General features: G+C 36.8%; 1 protein-coding gene across 2 annotated transcripts in view; it reads right to left on the bottom strand.

Annotated features, from left to right (window-relative positions):
* The window catches only part of Anapc4 (anaphase promoting complex subunit 4), a 31,976-nt gene continuing 10,329 nt past the window's right edge, over positions 1–21,647 (bottom strand). Inside the window, exons 9-28 of one of the 2 annotated variants that reach the window (XM_015482005.2) lie at positions 20,051–20,134; positions 18,437–18,523; positions 17,651–17,715; positions 16,901–16,943; positions 16,714–16,790; positions 14,851–14,951; positions 14,719–14,770; positions 12,219–12,274; positions 10,088–10,134; positions 8,361–8,417; positions 7,987–8,043; positions 6,700–6,793; positions 4,973–5,070; positions 4,241–4,302; positions 4,123–4,161; positions 3,921–4,022; positions 3,066–3,140; positions 1,916–2,089; positions 738–861; positions 1–339 (exon numbers count right to left, since the gene is read on the bottom strand). In XM_015482005.2, the coding sequence (XP_015337491.1) occupies positions 112–339; positions 738–861; positions 1,916–2,089; positions 3,066–3,140; positions 3,921–4,022; positions 4,123–4,161; positions 4,241–4,302; positions 4,973–5,070; positions 6,700–6,793; positions 7,987–8,043; positions 8,361–8,417; positions 10,088–10,134; positions 12,219–12,274; positions 14,719–14,770; positions 14,851–14,951; positions 16,714–16,790; positions 16,901–16,943; positions 17,651–17,715; positions 18,437–18,523; positions 20,051–20,134 (1,722 nt within the window). In that variant the 3' untranslated portion in view covers positions 1–111. The remainder of the gene's footprint in view (positions 340–737; positions 862–1,915; positions 2,090–3,065; positions 3,141–3,920; positions 4,023–4,122; positions 4,162–4,240; positions 4,303–4,972; positions 5,071–6,699; positions 6,794–7,986; positions 8,044–8,360; positions 8,418–10,087; positions 10,135–12,218; positions 12,275–14,718; positions 14,771–14,850; positions 14,952–16,713; positions 16,791–16,900; positions 16,944–17,650; positions 17,716–18,436; positions 18,524–20,050; positions 20,135–21,647) is intronic. The other variant, XM_048784288.1, reaches the window with a different exon arrangement.

Below are 21,647 nucleotides of genomic sequence, written 5' to 3'. Positions count from 1 at the left end.
TCAAAGAAATTAAATTTACTGTTTATTTCTTTGTTACACAAAGAAAAATGGTCCAAGACATCTCAGTCCATGTCTTGTGAAACTGCTCCAGACCACCACTGGCAAGCTGGATCACGAATCCAGCTCAGGGTCAAGTTTTTCCACTTTGATGACGATCTCGGGGGCCAGAGCAGAAGCGGCCGTGTGCTGGGTCCCCACCTCCGGTTCGGACAGCGTCTCCTCCTTGATCTTCACGGGCCCACTGCCGGCCTCCTCCTCCTCATCCGAAGACTCGTCCAGCTCCCATTCGTCATCAATGTCCATTTCAAAAACTCTCACGTGACGGAGGTTTGAACTTAACTAAAGAGGAAAAGGCAATATGAAGAATTTTTAAATTAATGACTTAACAAATACATTACATAAAAAAGGAATCAGAAATCAGAAACTTGAAGAATGGTTTTACAGAAAGTTATATTCCTACCAATTTACTATAAAACTACTAAACTCAGTCTTCATTTTATATAAAACATACAACAGGGGCAACTGAAGCAGATTATTATCCTAACTACATTTTAAGTTTTTTTACAACAAGAGAATTAAATAGCTAAGGCCACCACAAGCTCATCATCAATTAAACTGTAAATCACACAATGTTTCAACAGAAAGGCTTTTTATCATGTATCTGAATCTGAAGAAGTTTCCACAGAAGCAAGGTCCCTCCTGCTGGAACTCTTAGTGAACAAGTTGCAAATACTTACCACACAGGACACTTTTCGAAAACCATTCCCAGCAACATACTGTGCTTTCATACTTTCCAGTAACCTCCAGTGCTTCTCGAAATGCATGGTACGTGTGGGAATGACACTACATTGTTCATCTAGCCTGGAGGGGAAAACCAACCCAGGAATCAAAAGGGGATCCTCTTTCCCTGGATCACAAGGGGTGGCACCAGGGGCAACTGTGGGTTCTAATTGTACCCATACTCTCATTTCCAATGTATTAAAAAGGGGGCGGTTGGGATATGATTCTATAAAAATACTGTAATTCCAAACAGGCACTGTATCATCTTAGTAAGATTTTGATTCCTTTTCAAGGAAAACAAATGGCAACTTTTGGGTGGAGGTACTGAGGACTGAACTCAGGGGCACTCAACCACTGAGCCACATCCCCAGCCATATTTTTTGCATTTTATTTAGAGACAGGGTCTCACTGAGTTGCTTAGCGCTTTACCATTGCTGAGGCTAGCTTTAAACTCACGATGCTCCTATCTCAGCCTCCTGAGCCCCTAGGATTATAGGAGTGCATCATGGCACCAGGCTGGAAACATTTTTAAATTAGAGAAGGGCTCTAGTTACTTAAAAATCTCAGTCAACTAAAGTTATCTCAGAATTAGCTGTGTATTCTCTGCATTGGTACATTTAGTACTAGAAAGTACTAAAGGCACACCTAAAATAATTAATTCCAAACGAGGTTAATACTACCCTTGAAAATAAAACTAAAGAGAAGTCCCATTCATCCTCTACTTCAAGGAATTTCCCATAATATCTCAGCAAATACTCTGGATTTATTATTAAAGCAAAGGGACAAGGAGAGCTAAATCAAAGTCAGCATTTTTGAATAAACAGTAGGAGTATCGGGCCGGGGCTATGGCTCAGTGGTACAGCACTTACATAGTATGTGTGAGGCACGGAGGTCAATCCCCAGCACCATATAAAAATAAACAAATAAAATAAAGGTACTGTGTTCATCTACAATTAAAAAACATATATTAAAAAAAAAAAAAGTGGGAGTATCCCCCTCAGCTGCCTCTAAGGTTACCCCTAGGAACTAGAAAACCATTATCTACCATATCTGTAAAAACCTGCAATCTTTGGTATATGTCAAAAAATAGTGAATTTTTGTATCAAGTAGACAGTCTTACTAAAGAGCTAGTTACCTTGTAGAGTACGTCCCAGTGAACTGATATTCTGCAGAATCTTCACTGTTGTATACTAAAGACAATGGCAACTGGACCAAGAACCTGTCTCTTCCTTCACGTCCTATAGTGTCTTTAAGAACCACCGTTACAGTTTCATCATCATAGAACTGTGCATCTAAACAACTGTAGGTGCTAGAAGTGAAATCAGTTTTGTTATATCAAAAATGATCAGGACTACTGAAAATACTGTATGCATAACATTATACTTGTACCAAGCAGAAAAAAGGTAAAGAATTAAGGGATATTCTTTATAGTGGACAATTAAAACATATCATCAGTTTGTAATAAAACCTTTTGTACTAATTTTCATAAATATAACTAGGCCTTACAAATAGGTAATAAAAAAAAAATCAGGAATCAAAAGGATCTTCTCTCCCTGCATCACAAGGGGTGGCACCAGCGGCAACTGTGGGTTCTAATTACAATACTAAAAAACTCCCCACATCAACGGCTAAGCCTTAAGCCTGTGAAAATTCCCCCAGTGATGCCTTATGTACACCTTAAGTAAATAGAAAACCAGAGTAAAACCAGACTTAAAAGTAAAAACAGGATTTCACACATGAAAAAGGTATAGTAACTCCAAAGACCTTATTATTAAAAAAAAAAAAACCTTGTGTGTAAGGAAGAAAAGAGTGAGAAAAAGACCAGCCTGCGATTGTGTCAGCTCTTTACCCTGGAAACCCTCAGGGATGGCTTTGGTACTGTTACCCTTTTGTATCCTGAAAAAAAATCCCAGCTCAGTGAGACTATCACTTCACTTTTTCTGTTGGCAACATGAATCTGAGCCCTGCAGGCCATCTGGCCCTTGGAACCAACATTACTTTCTTAGTAGACAGGAAACTCAAAAGAATGAATTCTTCCTATGAAAACACACCACATAAATTCTTGCAGGATAGTAAAAGTCTATTCAATTAGAAGTCGATTATTTTCTGCATATAAATATGTAAAGAACCTGGCCCCTCTGTAGAAAGTAAGAGCCCTTCTGCCCATATCATCTCTGTACAAAAGTCTGTCCACACTCCTCTGTGACTGCATTACACTAAACAGACACATACAAGCCCACCTCACCAGTATCTGTACACATCATCCACACAAGGTCAAGGCTTACCTCCTCCTGACTTTCTCAGTTGTGGCATATGTGAAGCTCCCAAATTTAATACCAATTAGTCCATTACTTACAGATCTTGAAGAAAGAAAAGGGAAAAAACTTTGTGGAACAAATGGATAAAGCCAATAATCTAAATGCTTAGCAGTGTTAGTACACTTGATTGGCAGTGTTAGCACACTTACCTAAAACCTAAATCTCACAGCAAAACAGCACTGTTCTCACTCCAGAATACTGGTAACTAATTTAAACACCTAGATAGTCAAACCAACTTGGTTAAAATCCTATAGTTCCCAAAGTAGCTAGATTCCTTAACTAAGGACCTCTGGAATGGCCAAATTGTTTTTCTTTGGCTACATCTTGGTCTCAAAAATTTTTCTTTAAATTGAGATTTAAAACTATTTAAGGTATTAATGGCATTCTGAACATGATTTACCCTTTAGAACTTTCACTTTGGGTTCTCAAAACAAGTCTCCGTGAGCAAAGGCCTCTGTCCAATGAAAGGCACACTTAACCTGAGGTAAAAATTCTTTCACTAATTCAGTTGTGAACTTCTAGAAGTGCATGAGATATCCTCCTGATTCTGCTGTCATATTTTTCCTAACCCGGGGGAAATACCACATACAATGGTAAGATGCCAATGTAAAATTAAGTAACCTAGAACAAAAAGGAATCATATAGCCTCCTAATTCAGTGTTATGATCTTAATGTTACTGTGAAAAATGTGACTGAGAACAGTTAAATGACAAACCTAAAGGCGTGAGATAGGCTAACTATGGAAATTCTGAAAGGAAAGCTATATATGTTTTATTATAATAAAATCCCATCTCTTTGACACAACTTCAAGTTAATACTTACTGAGAAATATCAGTATGTCTCCTTAAAATGCACATTTTATAAAGTGAATCTTCTAAGATAGTAAAAAGAAGATAATGTAGATTTGAAGTTTTATTATTCCACCTAAAGAAAAAAAGTTAACATTGTAATATAGTATTTAGTTATCTAAGCTTGGAACAAAATTGTACTGTTCACACAAGCTAGGGGAGAAACACAAACTTACAGAAAAGGAAATTTCAACAATCTACGTGTAGAGTCCTCACTAAAACAAAAAGGGAAAAAAGGTAAGAAAAGTTTAAATGGGCTGCTAAATTATACTACCAACAGGACAACAGAATTACCTTCTTGCATCTCTGTATAAGGGAATGCAGATTGCTTGATTCATTGATTTTCCAATTACATCCTATATAAAATAAGATTTAAAAACATGATTAGAGGGTCTAAGTAGGTAGCTCACTGGAAAAGCACTTGCCTAGCATGTGTGAGGCCCTGAGTCTGATCCCCAGCACTGCAATGAAATAAAAATATACTTAAGAGCACTTACATGCACAGAGATATTCTACAGAAAAGTGTAACTAAACATCACTGTTCAAGGGTAGTAAAAAAAGAAAAATGATCCATGTCATCAAACCTTGCACACAAGAAATCTTAATGACAATTACAACAGTAAGAAAAAAAGAAAGGCAATTTTGGGCTGAAAAGGACCGTGGAGCCAAGTACATGGCAAGTGAAGGACCACCTCCCTCTAGTCTCAGAGCATCAGTGGTTTGTTTATTTGGTAGTAAATATGAATCACATCAGCTCTGTAACTAAGACTTTATACTGAGTTTGTTCTGGGAGAATAAAATACTACACATGCCAACACTTTAATATATATATTTTTAATTTACATAAGAAAACCACAAGATGGGTAAGACTGAACCACATGAAACTGCCATTTTTGATAGCCAAAACCAGCCAAATGTCAGCATTTTCATATTGTTCACTGGCGTAATTGTGGTCCTTTACACAGTGAGTCAGGTTGTGCAGATATTCTTGCTCCTATACAAAGACATGCATTCTTTCAAACTTACTGCTGGCTTTTGCAAACACTGATCAATAATGTTCTCCATCCGCCTTTTCACGAAATGCAACGATTTTCGAGGATAATAAGGAAACAGCAAAGGACTTTCTGGTTTCAAACAAAAACAGAAACAAAACCAAAGGTACAGCAAACCAATGAGTAGGAGAAAGTGATCTACTCTTACAGCAGGTCTGCCCATCTCGTGGTGGAATTCTCACTATATTTTCACACACCTCATTAAAAATGACCATGGCCTTCTGCCTCCCGTCACCTTCCACCCTTCACCCCCTTCCCCCAGGTACTAAAAGCAACCACACTAGTGCAAGCTTGGCCCCACCAAAATCCAACAGTAGGTTTTGTTGGCCATAAGAGGAAAGGAATGACTTAGCAACCATAAGCTCCTTCTTTCTATCTTGGCCATGAGAGAAAGATAAAGGCAGTGCAGTGCTGTTTTGGAAGAGTATGGTCCTAAACCAAAAAGGAGACAAGAAACCAGCTGTGTGTAAACAATCTCCTCACTTTTAAAAAGGCTACTTTATCAGTAGAAAGTTAGATATAGTTATTTCTGCTGCTTACAACAGCCGTATGAAGTACACATCATCATCTCCAAATTACAGACGAAAAAAACAAAGGGGCTGAGCAGGTTTAGGCAACTGCCTGATGTGGAAGAAGTGTCTAGATCTTCAAATCTACCCATTCCGACTCTGCAGCCCAGTGTCTTCCTTGGTGCTCTGTAGGTCACCTGATACAGCATCCCATGTCCCAGCTGAGCTGGCCAAGATGCATTTTCATCATGTTAGCATTTTAAGTCCCCAGCCATTGACAATGCTGTGGCACACAGAAAGACATGTGGTCTTTGTCCTCAGGTCTTGAAACAAAGCTCCTAAAACCTATGGAATTTCCTGCTGTGATAGGAGGTCTTCTGTTTCAATGAGGCAATTCTGGAGTCTCTTAGACAGACTTTGGCTGTGGGCTGGTTGTTAAGAAGACCAAGCTATGACCAACGCTTGGAATTTTCAGCTCTATCCCCCAAACTCTGAGAAGTAAAGGGCTGGAGATCAAGTTCAACTACCAATGGCCAGTGTTTTAATCAAAGACGTTCATGTGATGAGGCCTCCATGAAACCCCCAAACAATGAGGTTCAGAGAACTTCCTGCTGACACTGCAGACACCGAGTGCTGGATGGGCATGGAAGCTTCTCCCTCCGTACCTACCCTGTGCATCTCCTTCTAGCTGGCCCTTCCTGAGTTGTATTCTTTATAATAAACACAGTGAGAAATCACAGTGTTTCCGATTTTTTTGAGCCACCCTTGCAGATTATTTAACCTGAAAGGGAAGGGGAATATGAGAGTCCCCTGTAGCCACATCAGAGATGTGGGTAACCAAGGGACCTGGCACTTGTGATTGCCACCTGAAGTGAGGGCAGGTTGTCTGGTGAGACTGAGCCCTCAACTCTGTGGAGTCTGTGTGAACTCCAGGTAGTCAGTGTAAGACTTGAAGTGAACTACAGGACATTCAGTTGGTTTCAGGAGGGAAAAAAATATTTCAGTGTCAGCAGTAAATAGAGTGTTTTCTATCTATCACAGTAATGGGTTATGCCTTATTTGTTATTTTCTGTTTCTTTAAATAAAATGAACACAAAGAATAGGTCTGAATAACTTAGGTAAGTATTACAAACTATTAGCCTGTCTTAATTAAATATAAACATAGTCAAAGACTACCTAGTTCATGAAGTACCTTTAAGATGGCTGCTGTTCTGGAGAAAGTCATACCACTGGTTTCCTTCCGTGTTAGGGGGTGACACAAGATCATCATCTTCATCTTTCAAATACTACAAGAGATAAAAATTTAAACTTAATAAAGAAAACAATAAGACCTTCCAAAATATTTGATATTTTTCTGTGTAATCAGTTAACCTGTTTTACTGCCAAGAACTCTGAAAGTTTACCACCATTTCCTGATAATAGGAGGTGACCAAAATTTGCTACATGTCAAACATTTAAACAGACTGCACAACACTAAAATATCATTAAAATATTAGAATGTGATAGTTACAGAATGCATAAATTGAGCTTAAAAGTTTGTGTTTCATTTTCATGAGCTTATTTTAATTTTACATGTATAAGTTATAAATTAGTTTACAAGTACCAACTATCAATATGATCTGTGGCGGCTGATTTCAAGGTGTAGACACAGATCCCATGATGCTTTCAGGGATCATGAGGTCAATACCAGTGTTATAATAATGCCAAGAAGCCACTCACCTTTTCACTGTGTTGGTGTTTGCACTGATGGGAAAAACTGCCAGTGCCTTTGTTGAGTATGGGTAGTGGCCCCAAATCATACCAGCAGCCACTGTACCCTTTTTTGCCACATCATACATTGTTTCATTTATGTTTTATGAAACTATTAAATTGTTAATTTTATCAAATCTCAACACTTGACTACAAACCTTTATTATTCTATGGGATAGAATTTGGAGGTATACACAAAGCACTTTTGTTTCATTCCAAAGCAAGAAAATTATCTTGAGGAAGAGCACTTAATGAAACCATTTTAGTTATTAAGCCAGGCACTTTTTTAAAAATGGAGTTCTAGCTGTCTCCTGTTAAGCTGAACTTCAGAGGCTTGCAAAAATACAAAACACCATTCTTGACTGACATTTTTGTAGTTATTTCATTAAAAATATTTATATTAACATATAATTATAAATGGAGCTCTTATTTTTAATGAATTAAAAATTTGATAATTTTTATGTTCTGTTAATTCCTAATAATATCTACCATTTACAGACAACAACCCACATAACCCACATAAACAAAAGCTCTTTGGGATCCTCAATAATTATTAAGAATGTAAGAGAGTTCTGAGACCAAACAGTAAAATAACCAAAGAGCAGCAGTTATTAAGCTATCAGGGCAAAACCACTATATAACTTGGTGTAAACTTTGGACAGTACAGTACATTAATGAAGATTAAAAGTCGGTTTCTAAAAATCAATCTCAGTTAATCCAAAATCCATACCTGACCAACTTTTTCAACATTGAAATATTTTCCTTTTCGATTATAAAGGTCTGGAGCCTAGAAAGAACACACAGTTTAATTCTTAAGTAAGCTCAAAAGAAAAGAAAAAAACTAAAGTTTAAGACAAAAACTTTAGAAGGAGCTGTAAGTAGCAGTTACTCTTTTCTTTCATGGATTAAAAAACATATCCACAAACAGAAGTTCATATTATATACTGTGTTCAATAAATAAGTACTACCATTGATTAGTTTAATAGTCTAAAAAATGAGTTGTTAGAGACTTTAATTGAGTTAAATTTGATTATTTCTTATCATTGCCAGGTTTATTGCAATTATTTTCAAAAAAGCAGCATTACACTAACACCAAATTCCTACCTCATTAAAATGTTCAGTAAGAAATTCAGCAACAAACGTGATATCTTTTTGAGTCATCTATCAACGACAAAAAGAAAACAAATCAAGATAAAAGGAAGCTTCCCATATTAAATTACAGTTAGGAGAAAGCAGCTCTGGTGCACTACTGCACAGGACGGTGATTGTAGGTACCAATAATGTACTCAAGAGTCTGAAAGGCTGGAAGGATTCTGAACATTTTCTCCATAAAGAAATGATAAAAATTTCAGGCACTGAGTATGTTTTATCTGATTTAATATTATGCAATGTATTCATGTATCAAACATTACTTGGTACTCAGTTTGTACAATTTTTGTGTTTTTATGTATCAGCTAAAAAATAAATTTTAAAAATGGTTACTGTCTCTGTAAAGAAAGCCTCCCAATAAAAGGAATATTATGTAATAATAAATGTGACTTTTTTACTATCTACTAAAAGGCATGAGGGGAATCAGTTCCTTCAAAGAAATAGATTATGCAGCTGTGAAAATACAAACTCCTAAAATTCTGATAATGTAATTAAACATTTTAATTCTATTTCTCAATCAGCTAATTCAACACCTACAGAACTCTTTGTGACCTAAGGCTGTCATTTTAGGCCTTGTGCAAAAAACTCCTTGTGCTTGGGGCCCTCCTTTGGGAAAGGAGATCATAAACCCTTCCACCCTGACAAGTCACCTCAACCTTGGTGAAGGACTGCAAGTCCACAGTCATGCATGTGACACTGTGGGCCTTGGCTGCTGGCAGCGATCTGACCTTTACCCCACCCTAGTTCTTCTAGCACTCAAAAACTTGCACATTAAGATGCCTCCAAACGATTACATGTTTTATCTCTCAAAATAAAGTTAACAGCAATATAAATTTTGTTTTAAGTGTCTTTAGCTTTTGACTGAATAGGAAAAACTTTAAAGAGCAATAAATAAGAGGAACCAGTCAGGTGTGGTGGCGCATGCTTATAATCCTAGCTTCTCAGAAGGTTGAGGTCAGTTTGGGCAACTTGTCCCCCACCCCATCTCAAAATAAAAAGGGTTGGAGACATAAGCAGAGTACCACTGGATTCAGTCCCATTACTTATACACACACACACACACACACACACACACACGTTTCAAGGGAGCCAAAGAATACAAAATACATAAAGAATACAAATATACTATATGGATTATAAAACCGTATGAAAATTATAAATTTAGACAGCCATAATTAAAAGGTATTCTGTAAGATGAAAGAATATACATATTTCTTTTTAAAAAGTCTTAATGGATCTATCTGATGTCTACAGCCTGACATCTTGCTAACCAGTAACTGTTTTGCTGGTCACCAGATGACCAGCAAAACTAAGCTCAACCAGGACATTACCAATACATTAGAAAAATATAGTTGTCCCTTTGTACCCACAGGGTCCTCCTCAGGCCTCTTTGGATACCGACATCTAGAGATGCTCAAGTACCATATATGAAATGGTATAAACCCAATAACACATATACATTCTCCTATATACTTTAAATTATATCTAGGTTATTTAGAACACCCAATACAATGTAAAGCCTATATAAAGATGTTACATATTGTATAGGGGGAAATGACAAGAAAAAGGGTATGCAAATGTTCAGCACAGATGTGATATTTATGCAGAATACTTTCAATCTGCAGGTGGTTGAACCCACTAACTAGAGGATAGGCAGGGCCCACTGTGAGTCTGTACATTACCTTATTCAGCTCAGGAAGCACATGGTCTTCTGTCATTCTCAACATTGCTGGAAACAAAGTTAAAAGCTACCTTTAAAGGAAAACTAGGTACATAATTTCAATTATAGACACATTTCAAAGATAGAAATGTGTTTCCCTGGACTAAATCTCCTATTTTCAACAGTTTCTTTTACTAAGAAAAACATTATTTTTCTGCTAAAAGCATGAAGAACTTAAGTCTGATTCATATTTCCAGGGTCAAAACCAGTCTAACCATTCTAAACTATTATTTTTCTTTTTCTCCTTCAACTCAACCTGTTGCCATTCCACACAAGTCTACCTGCTGTCTTGTGTTAACACTGTGTGCAAGGATTCCTCTTTTTGCCTGTTATGTTTTCTGTCTTCAGATCGAGGAATTCTTTCCTCCAAAGTCTTATGATACCAAAGAAATGTGCTTATTTCCCTTGGCCTTTTTACTTACACAAAGACATTTGCAACAAGAGTTATAAAACACACACATATTTATATACTTCTCTTTAATTCACTACATGCAGCAGCTGACTGTCCTTTCATGGGGCCGTCCCCATTCAGCACTGTACTTGGTGTGTGTCCACCTACATGAAGACTAAGCAGGTGCACTACCCAGGGTCCTGTCTGCTTGAATCCACTTCTTCCCTGTGTTTGGTGAGTAACAAGCATGTCAGAGGGACTTCTGCAAATATAGATTTTAGGCTCTGCCTTCGTGGAGATTACAGTTTACAAAACAGACCACCAAGGTTTAACAGCTACTGTTGGTGGCAGAAGCAGTATTACAATTAGGTGTCCAGTTCTGCAATCCAGTGTGCTTCCCCAGTGTTATCGTCTCATGAGAAGGACTGAACAGTAATCCATTTCTCTTCTAATTCTGATTCCTACTGCCGTCAGGACAAGCAATTATAGAAACTAAGTAAATTACCTCCAATAACTACAACTTTTCAAACCAAACTATTACTTTTGTTAAACAAAAACTCCTAACATCTCAGTTTTAACAATGTAATTCATTCTGACAACCGGGATCACATTCTGATTCCCCATTCTGACTAGTGCTTATACAATTTTTAAGAAAATCTAAGAATTTCAAGCATCAAGATCACATTCAATCTTTAAACAAAAGCAATTTTATTAGGATGACAAACATCAAATCTTTTTTTGTAATAACAGAACTGAAGATAAGGACATCTATTTAAAGGTCACCAGCATATTACAAGTAATTTAGCAGCTATTTCACTCTTTAGAATTTGAACAAATATGGGATAAATTCCATTTGTAGCTAAATCTTGCATATGCTGAGGGATATGTATAGAGTGTTATTTCAAGGACACTAAGAGTTCACAAAAATAGCAGTATAAATGAAACTAAATAAGATGTATATATACTGCAGAGTAAATATCTACACATTTGCTATCAAATCAGTAAGTTAACTAAACTGGCAACATAAATACAAAGGCAGCATGGAGATGCAAGGACCACTGTGGTCTGCAAGCTATCAAGCTGGGGCCTCACTGCCCAAGGGTAGCGCCCATGGAAACGTTCAGTTCTGTGCTGCCAATGACCAAGTCTCCTAAGAGCTGAGTGCAGTCAGACCGACTATGAAACTAAGTAATTTTAGACAATTTCTATCAATTTAAAAGCCACTTGTGGCTGGTGGCTACCGCCAAGGGCAGCACTGATCTAGAGACAGAAGAACAAAGTATAAAACAGGAGCTACTCAAGAGCTTTAAAAAAAAAAAACAAGTGCTGGGGGCTGGGGTTGTGGCTCAGTGGCCAGGCATACCACAACAACTAAAAAATATTAAAAAAACAAACAAACAAAAAAACAAGTGCCCAATATATAATAGGGTCTGAAAATGTTATTTCAACCCACAAAGCATTCGAAGGTTTAAAAAAAAAAAGAAAAAGGATGGGTCATCAATGAGTGACAGGGGCAAAAGATGTTGCAAGTTAGCTCTATTCCTTCTGTGGGGAGGTAGGGCTGGTCATATGTTAGTAACTACTGAAGGTGGCAGAAGGGGACAAAGGGGTTTATTTGAAACTTCACTGGAGTAACTGAAACAGTCTAAGATGATACTCGCACATTTTTTTAAAATGTTAAAATAACAAGAACATAACTTACCTACATAGAGCCACCGAAAAAATGCTTTGAAGTTTTTCATACTGCTATCTATAACTCTAAGAAGATAAAAATAAATCAGAAATAGGATTATTATGTGGGTTTCATGTATCATTGCTCAATTTGTCATGGAATATAAAAATCCTTACTGTTCTATTTTTTTCTATCTGGATGACATTTAAATCTTTGGAACAGCAGATTTTACAAATCAAACACATCCCTAAAAATAAAATGTCAAAAAAAGCAAATCCTGATTCTTTTTAAAAACAAAACCAATAACTCACATTCTAACTGGTTCTAACTTCCTGGCTATAAACTGTGTAATAGTCTTTCCTGACATTCAGAAAAGTATGAAATCCTTTTGTAACTTTGCAAATAAAAGAAATCAGGAAAAAAAGAGTTTTCAGCATCATTCTCAGTTTAAAACAAATACTATTGGTCAGTTAGAAAAATATTAACTCCAACAAGAAAATCATTATTATAAGTTTGTAGTAAATTAATACTTTTGATATCAACAAATATTATTTTCGAGTTGATTTTCCAATCCGACAATAATATCTCAAAAATTGAATGTTCATGGGCTTTATACAAATGAACCAAAATTAAGTTATAAATAAAAGTCATTTTCATTTTGATGTAACTATTTCTGAAAGCAAAGATTGGCATTATTTTTAAAAATCTCTTTAAGCTCACATCTATAAGATAATTACTCCAAACAAATTATACCTCCACTTTTCACTCCTGTCTCAGGACTCTTTCCAAGCATGAAGTTTCATAACATAACTGGAGAGGTGGGGTCAGTATTATACACTCTTCTGATTAAGATAAATTACTTGAAATAAAAAATACCACAACATCTCCTATGTTATGAGACAACAAAAACAAGCCTCTCTTACAAGCCTCTCTTTCCCAAACAATACCCTCATCCCCTTCCCAAGCAACCAAGCTAACAATCAAAATTATCACTGCTGATTTATTTCTCTGCTTGTAACCTATAATAAAAATGCTACATCCTACTTACCTGAAAGTAACAAGAAATTAAGGTACTTTTCATTCATATTGAAAGGTGATCACACACAAAAAAACCAATATATTTGCTTTCAGCAAATGTGGTAAACCAAAGAATACTTCAAAATACAGGGAAAAGTAGTATCATTTTAACCCTTATGAGTCTGTTTTTACTTCTTTTATAGGTTGCTTCTGTATTTCTGAATCACAGCTAATGCATGTACCTATTTTTACCTGTTTTGATTTCCCTGGACTCTGTAAGCCCTTCTTATTTTCTTCCATCAGCTGTCTTTGCTACATCCTTCCATTCTTTCCCTGTCTGAAGGGCAATACTGCACCCCTGGAAACCCCTCTGCCCAGAGGCCTCCTGTAGCCTGCATCCTTGTTTGTCTGCGCACTGCACTCCTGTTCCTGTGCAGCTGCCACACCGTACCTACTTTACTGCTTGCATGGGTTAGCTCAGGGCTTTCAGGATCACCTGGTTCTTTCCTTAATCATTTTCCTGAAATGCATCCTTCAATAACTTCACTCAGAAAGTAGATGTGTGCCGCAGTCCGGCTGCAGCAGAATAATCAGGGGGGTGACGAATAACTTGTGTATGTTGATACAGCAGGAGTAGGAGCCGTTTATTGCAGGACAGGAGCAGTATTTATACATTCCACACAGCTTATCTAATTAGCATAAACTAGATACATCAGTCAACCAATAAGGAATCTCCACACTTAATGGCTCGCTTTTGTTACTTCTCAAACCACTCCCTCTGGCATTTTGCCAGGCACCATCCAGACTTGTTTACAACTCTAACATTCCCCTGGCAAAATGCCAGGTGTTATTTTGACTTGTTTACAGACTCTAACAGATGTGGAAGATAAACTTTTTTGTGGTTATTTCTCTGACCCTCACTCTTAATTCAAGATCTTAGCTGGATTTAAAATTCTAAAGGGGAAATGTTCTCATGTAACTTTGGAAGCACTGCTCCATTAAAGTAGATTTCCTGTTGGTGATGGAGGATTTCTTGCTTCCTGATTTCTCACTTCTTAGAAGGACTGTTTTTTGTTTCTTATCTCAAAGATCACTCTAAGAGGTTTAGTCTTTATCTTAGTATCTTGGAATTTTACAACACATCTGTAAGATGTGGGTCTTTTCATTCATTGTATTGAAAATAAGAGTTATTTTACATTGAACTCTATTGTATTATTATTTTGATAATTTACTCTCCTCCCAGTCTTTTTAACTAGATTTTCGTTCTGCAAATCTATTTGGACAGATATCAGACTTCATGGATTGATTCCCTCAGGGGTGAGGCTGGATGGACAGGAAAACACAGTTTTAATTTGTAAGATCTCTGTGCTATTTATGTATGTTTTAATTACTTATAAGCATAATTTTGATGAAAATTTAAAACCTCACTTTCAGAGAATTAAAGACTAGATTCTTATTTAAGTGAAAAGTGAGTGTTCTCAGATCAATGATCCTAGATAACCCCATTACTTACTGAAGAAGTTCATTTGCCTTGAGTATGAAAGAACCCACAGCAGTAATAGCATCTAAAGAGAAATAAATAAGTATCACTTATTGAATAAGTCATCTATGTTTAATGCATTCTACTGAGAAATTAAATCATCACCTTCAATTCCTGTAGCATCTAGTCCAAGAGGCTCATATTTTTGCTTCCATGAAGCCATTCCTTTCAATTCACTCAAATGGTACAATAAGGACTCTGAGCCACTAGTAAAACAGCAAAAATAAATATCATTACTATCATCAAAGTGGTAGGGAGCAACTACTTTATCTGAATATGTCTAAGTTTTCAGAAACAAATAAACAAAAAAAACTGAAGGGAACTTTAGTTTTCTTTCTACAGGAAATAATTCTCAGGCTGGGGTTGTGGCTCAGCGATACAGCACTTGCCTAGCACATGCATGGCCCTGGGTTCGATCCTCAGCACCACATAAAAATAAACAAAATAAAGATATTGTGTCCAACTACAATTAAAAAATAAATATTTTAAAAATCTTAAAAAAAAAGAATTCTCAAATTCTCATCACAAGTTTGCGGTCAGCCTCAATAACTTAGCAAGTCCCATCTCAAAATAAAAAATAAAAATACTGGGGATATAGCAAAATTGTCAAGTGCCCATGGTTCAACCTCTAGTATCAAAACAAAACAAAACCATAGGAGAAGCATCCAGTCATGACTGAGATAATATACACAACCACAAGATTAGATTTTGTTAGATGATCAGATTATGTTCCACAGTTTAACCCAGTCATTTCTGGAGTACAGGGTGGAGGCGGGGGTAGTGCTAGGATTGAACCCAGGGCTTCACACATGCTGAGCAAGCACTCTTCCACTGAACTACATCTCCAGCTCCAGTCCTACCTGGTACTTTTATCACAACCATTTGGCTATCTTGTTCACCTGACTATCCAACATTCAACAAATATTTCTTAAGCTCTGACTTGATGTTAGGCACTGTGCTAGATGCTGAGGACAAAATGAACAATGGTGTCCCCTTGGCACTGACAGGTCCCAACTACTACGATTGCCTTGAAGGAAAGGCAGTGGGTGAAGGCATAACCGAAGAACATGATCTAATCTGGAGGTCCAGGAAAGGCTTCTCTGAAGGAGTGTACCCGGAGAACAGATGACCGCAAGCCGAGAGCTGGGTGAGAGTGTTCTGGAAAATGAGAAGGGCATTAAGAAGGCCCTAGGTGGGAAACTAAAAGGCCACTAGGGTGGGCAAAGAAGAGAAGTAGTATGCTAATGGCCATGCAAAGGTCTTGGCTCTAAGAGCAAAGGGAAGTTCTCAAAAGAGTTGGCAAAGTTCTCAAAACGTCATTAGATCCACTGGGGAAAACACATTCAAGGGATAAAGTGTGGGCTTGAAGAGACCAGTGCAAAAAGTGTCATGGGGCTACAATAGGACTGGAGTTAGGTACTCAGCACAGTTCACAAAACTAACTTGAATATTCAGCATCCACTTGCTGACTGCTTCACTAAAGTAGCTGTGGACAGAAATAGCATGAGACCTAGAAGATCCAGGAGCAAGTTTTATCTATGACTTTAACTACCAGCCAGCTGTAACACCAATTCTGAACTTCAGTTTCTTCCTGTGTAAAATGAGGATAACCAGAACAAACTGCCAAGGTGTTAAAAGAAAAAACACACACTATGCATTTACTTAATTTCATTGCTCAAAAAAGGGTGTATGACCTATTTAAAAATATATCTCATGCTTAACTGGAAAAAGGCCCAGACAAGATTCAGGCTGGTAGAAACATATTAGAAAATTATCTGACAAAGCAGACCTATCATTGTTGACTCTCTAAATCTTGGGGTATGCCAATATTCCCCTCAAATGGCAATGGAACAATTTTAGCTAGAAAGGCTCAAAAACAAAAATGCCAAATTGAGAAAGGCTGCACAGAGAGACTAATGACATGTACACATGGATAAAATACCAAAAAATTCGACATCACCTTCATACCTCTGTAAGTGACTTATAACCAATTTTTGTATACTGGAATATGATGACTCTATAGACTGGCCAAGCTTTTTTAAGCCCTAATTAAGAGAAGAAAATATATTTAGCATACAACTAGGACACTATATGCCATTCCAAAAAAGAAGAAACTGAAGAAGGTATTCATAATACATAAATACTTCAACAGCACCTTTACTGTTAACTGGTTCATCAAGAGGGTCTGAAGTTCAGCACTACAATGAAAAAGAAAGTATTTTTAGTCATTTTTCCATTCAAAACTAGAATCCATTGTTTAAAACTTAAATTTCAAAATAGAAACAAGATTTTGAAACAAAGTAAACAGAAGGAACTAGCCCAACAAAAATGAGGGCTTTGGTATATTCACAAAGGGACAAAAACGATACAGCCCAGAAGCTAACTGAAAATGTAAGAGAATACACCGTATGCCAAACCAGCACCTCAAATCAGGAAGGGAAGGCGAATACTCAATAATCACATGGACAATGATCTAATCACTTATAGAAAGAAAGAAGCTAACCTTTCACAGCATACAACCAGTAAACCACATTTAAAACACATAAAGGAAAAAAACCCACAAGCCATAAAAAAAACTCTAGATAAAGATACAGATCAATAATTGAATTTTTTAAGATAAATCTTTTTAAGGTACCAGAAAGATTAGTTTGGCTACATAAAAATTTCAAAATGTTTATCCATTTAATAAATACACATGCATATACACAACCACATTTACATAAAAAAATACATGAAAAAGCCCCAAAAGATATACACCTGAGGGGATCTTATGTACTGCAATTTTCTACTTTTTAAAAGGAATCAGGTTATTTTTTAAATAATTACTGTTAAGAAAGGGAAAACAAAGGTGGGGTGTAGGGGGGTGAGGGGGTGGGAGCAGGAGCACTTATCCTGCTTTTATTACCTTGCTTTCCCCCACAACAACAAATGCATGAATTCATCCTGCACAGATGTGGTAGTGTTTTTTTCCTGAACAAAAACAATTATGATATATACTTTATAAATTATAAGCATGTTTATTCAAAATCATAGGGAACACAACCCTATTTCAACATCTGCTATTCCTCAAGCCCCACCTGCTCCACTTCACAATCCTATCCCCACTTAAGTAGTACCAATGGGAAGAGAGTTTGCTATGGTTTGGATGTGACTTGTCCCCTGTGGGCTCATGTATTGAGGCTTGGTCCTCAGTGTGGTGATGCGGAAGTGGTAGAACTGTTAAGAGATAGGGTGTAGTGGGAGTTGGTTAGGTCATTACAGATACTGCCCTGGAAAGACATTAATTTAAGGTAGTTCTCTTGGAACTCTGGCTAGTTTTTGCAAGAGTAAGTTATCCTAAAAGGTAAGACTGATCCCTCCCCAGTCTTTGGCTTCCTGTCTTGCTGTGTGATTCCTCTTATTCATATACATGTTGCTGCCATGAGACTCTCCTCATGAGAGGAAGAACATGTGGGGATGCACAGCCTTGGACTTTCAGCATCCAAAACTGGAAGCTGTTACAGCAACAGAAAACTAATACATAGTCCTTTTCACAAATCTGAGAAAATAACATATGAGATTAGACTAAGCTACCTGAAACAAATGATTTTAGCCTTTTATAAATCAGACTGATTTTTCTTATGTCCCTGATAGATAGAGTATATGTAGATAGTAGTCACTCTAACTCCATGGGAAACTACAATTACATTACCTGCACAAACTTAGTGAGACGAGAATCCATCTGCATCAGTATTTCTTCCCATGCTTCACACATACATGTTAGTGACAAATTTATATACTATTAGCAAAAAAAAAAAAATTAAAACAGTAAAAAATACTTAAATAATATGTGCTTCTTATGTAAAGAGTCACAAAGAAATCCAGTATTTACTTTCAATCACTCTTTTATCTCAGTTAAGCCAGAAAAAGAGGAAATCAGAGCTAATCTTTGGTAATCCCTTAACTTTAATTTGGACTTTATAATAAAATATTCTTAAAGCTTTTTTGGTGAAGTGGAGGTGAGTATCCATTGATTGAACCCAGGAGCACTTTTTAATATTTTATTTAGAGACAGGGTCTTGCTAAGTTGCTTAGGACCTTGTTAATTTGCTAAGGCTGGCTTTGAAATTGCAATCCTCCTGCCTCCGCCTCCCAAGCAGCTGGGATTATAATCATGCACCATCACACCTGGCTCATTCTTAAGTTTGTATCTGGTAAAACAAATATCCTCAAGCTTTTTATATGTTTAATGCATAGTGTAAAAATGCTGATTTGTTCTGCTATTCAACTATTAAACAGGACTTTTTAAAAAAGCATTGATCTCTAGAAACCTCTGATGCCAAGTAAATTAAGGATCATAATAGAACAAAATCCATGTCCACAGTTCTCTGTGGCTCCTCCATACAGCCCTGAATCTAGCCTAACCTGCATCTCACTCTAACAAAACACTGCAGAAAAAACACTGTTGGGTACAAAGACTCAAGTCTTTGCACCCTTCCACTTGCACTCTTTTCTTTCAGTACTGGGGATTGAACCCAGGGGCACTCCACCTCTGAGCTACACTCTCAGCCTGTGACATGACTTGTTGTGTCACATCATGTCATGTCATGTCATTTTTGAGACAGGGCTTTGCTAAGTTGCCTGGGCTGGCTTCAAACTCAAGGTCCTCCTGCCTCAGCCTCCGGGGAGATGGGATTACAGGCATGTACCACCCCCACCTCCCCCAAAAAGCTTTAAGAATATTTTATTTAATGTAAGAGCAGACAATATGTAAAACTGTACTCTTGATACCACCCCTGCTACTACCACAAGGTGAACAAGGCTAGGCTGGCTCGTTGGAGAATGAGAGACATGAAACAGAACACAGCCATTCTAGCCTAGGCCACAGATTGGCTCGCATGACCAACCTGGATGAGAGAAGCTGCACCAGGCCCAGATCACCAGAATCTGCTGGCTGAGCCCATCAAAACTGCTAATCTCCAGAACTGTGAACTACTCCAGGATGGGTTTACTATAAGCAGAAGCTAACTAGTTTGGAGACTATGTTTCCACAATACTTTATTTGTAATAAAGTGCTAATGAAATTTTATTTATGGAACATTTAAAAAGATTAAAACCATTCTTTTTCCTTTTCTTTTGGAAGTGGTAAATAGGGTTGGGTGGAAATAAATTCTCAATTAAATTTCATTTTCTTGAATTCATGAACATTATGAGAGGATTGGTAGACATCCCCTACTGTAGATAGCTTTACAAAATAGAATTTTTAAGTTTTCTCTCTATGAAACTTTAAAAGCGTATAGTAAATACAAAAAGTAACTATAAATACCTGTAAAAGAGCTGAAATGTGAGTAAACTTTCTGGCCATTCGAGTTACTTCAGGTAAGAAGGAGTACAAGAGATTGGTTTCAAGCTATAAAATAAAAAGAAATAAAGTACATCACAATCAGATGCATTTGCTTCTTTAAAAGACAAACCTTTTCTTGCCCAGCTAAAAATAATTCTGTAATTAAAGAGAGTCTAGACCTAACTATTATAAAGACCATATCAGAATTCCGCCTGCTTTGAGCATAACACAGTGAGACTACCAGAATACAACCTCAGGATTCCTATGTGTGATGGTGCCCAGATCACTCTCTGGTCATCAGTCCCTTTTAGGTAACTATAAATATGATAATCTATTTTGTAACAGAATTATGAAGAAATTAAAAATAATCAAAAATGTATGTCAAAATTAAATGGAAGTAAAAAAATTAAAGGCTATTGATAAATATACAGAAAATATCAATGATATGTGAGTTGTCTCTCAATGAAGTTGTCATTAAAAGATATCTATTATGGGGCTGTAACTCAGTGATAGAGCACTTGCCTCATAAGCATGAGGCACTAGGTTCGATCCTCAACACCACATAAAAATAAATAAAGATATTGTGTCCTTCTACAACTAAAAAAATATTTTTAAAAAAGGTATCTATTACAAAACTCATAGAAAGTGATAATTTTTATCATAGTCCAAGTGAAATCATGGTGATCATAGCTTCTCAGGCTCATGATGGGGAGCAAACAAAAACAGCCATTGCAGTGGTAGGTTCTCTGACATGCTGGATGCAACAGAGACTGCTGGAACGCACCACACATACCACATCTTGCATCTTTTCTATTTTTTGAGAGTTCACCTGTACTTAGGTTAAGTGGAAAAGATATTTAAGATGAAAATTTGGGGAAGATTTCTTGGCAGGCAAAGCTATAATGCAAGTATCCTATGGGAGACCCTTCAAAATTTTCTCATCTACAATATGAATAGCAAACAATAAAAAATGGGTTTTCCCCAATATTAAATGTTCACTTTGCCCAAGAGGTTATGTGCTGGCTAAGAGCACAGATGCTAGAACTAGACTGCTTAGCATCACCTTCTAATTCTGTGACATGGAGTAAGTTCTAGTTTCTCTGAGTGATCATGTACTTATCTATAAAACAGGGATAATCATAGTACTTACCCATTAGAGTGCTGTGTTTGAAGCACTCAGTCATAGCACATGTTAAATGATCAGTGACGATTAGCCTTTAGAACTATCTAGGACAGAATCTTAAGAAAGCACTTGGACCAAAGTTACACTGGTATAGAAAGCAATTAATATGGTCATTAACAGACCATTGAAACACTGTTTTGATGAAAATGATATTGAAGTACTTAGGGAAAATATACTATTTAATGTAAGAGCAGTCAATATGTAAAATTCAGAAATTCCAAGTATTTTTAAAATTTTGCTTTGACTATTAAAGTATACTGAGATATAGGTAATAAAAAACCTATAAAGGCTGGGGGTGTATCTCAGTGGTAGAAAGCATTATGTGCAAAGCCCTGGGTTCAATGCTCACCACACACACACACACACAAAAAAAAAAAAAAAAAAAAAAAAAAAAAA

This window comes from Marmota marmota, unplaced genomic scaffold (genome assembly GCF_001458135.2).
Source record: "Marmota marmota marmota unplaced genomic scaffold, marMar, whole genome shotgun sequence".
NCBI lineage: Eukaryota > Metazoa > Chordata > Mammalia > Rodentia > Sciuridae > Marmota > Marmota marmota.
Note: the sequence above shows the minus strand (reverse complement) of the source record. Positions and strands in the feature narration are given on the sequence as shown.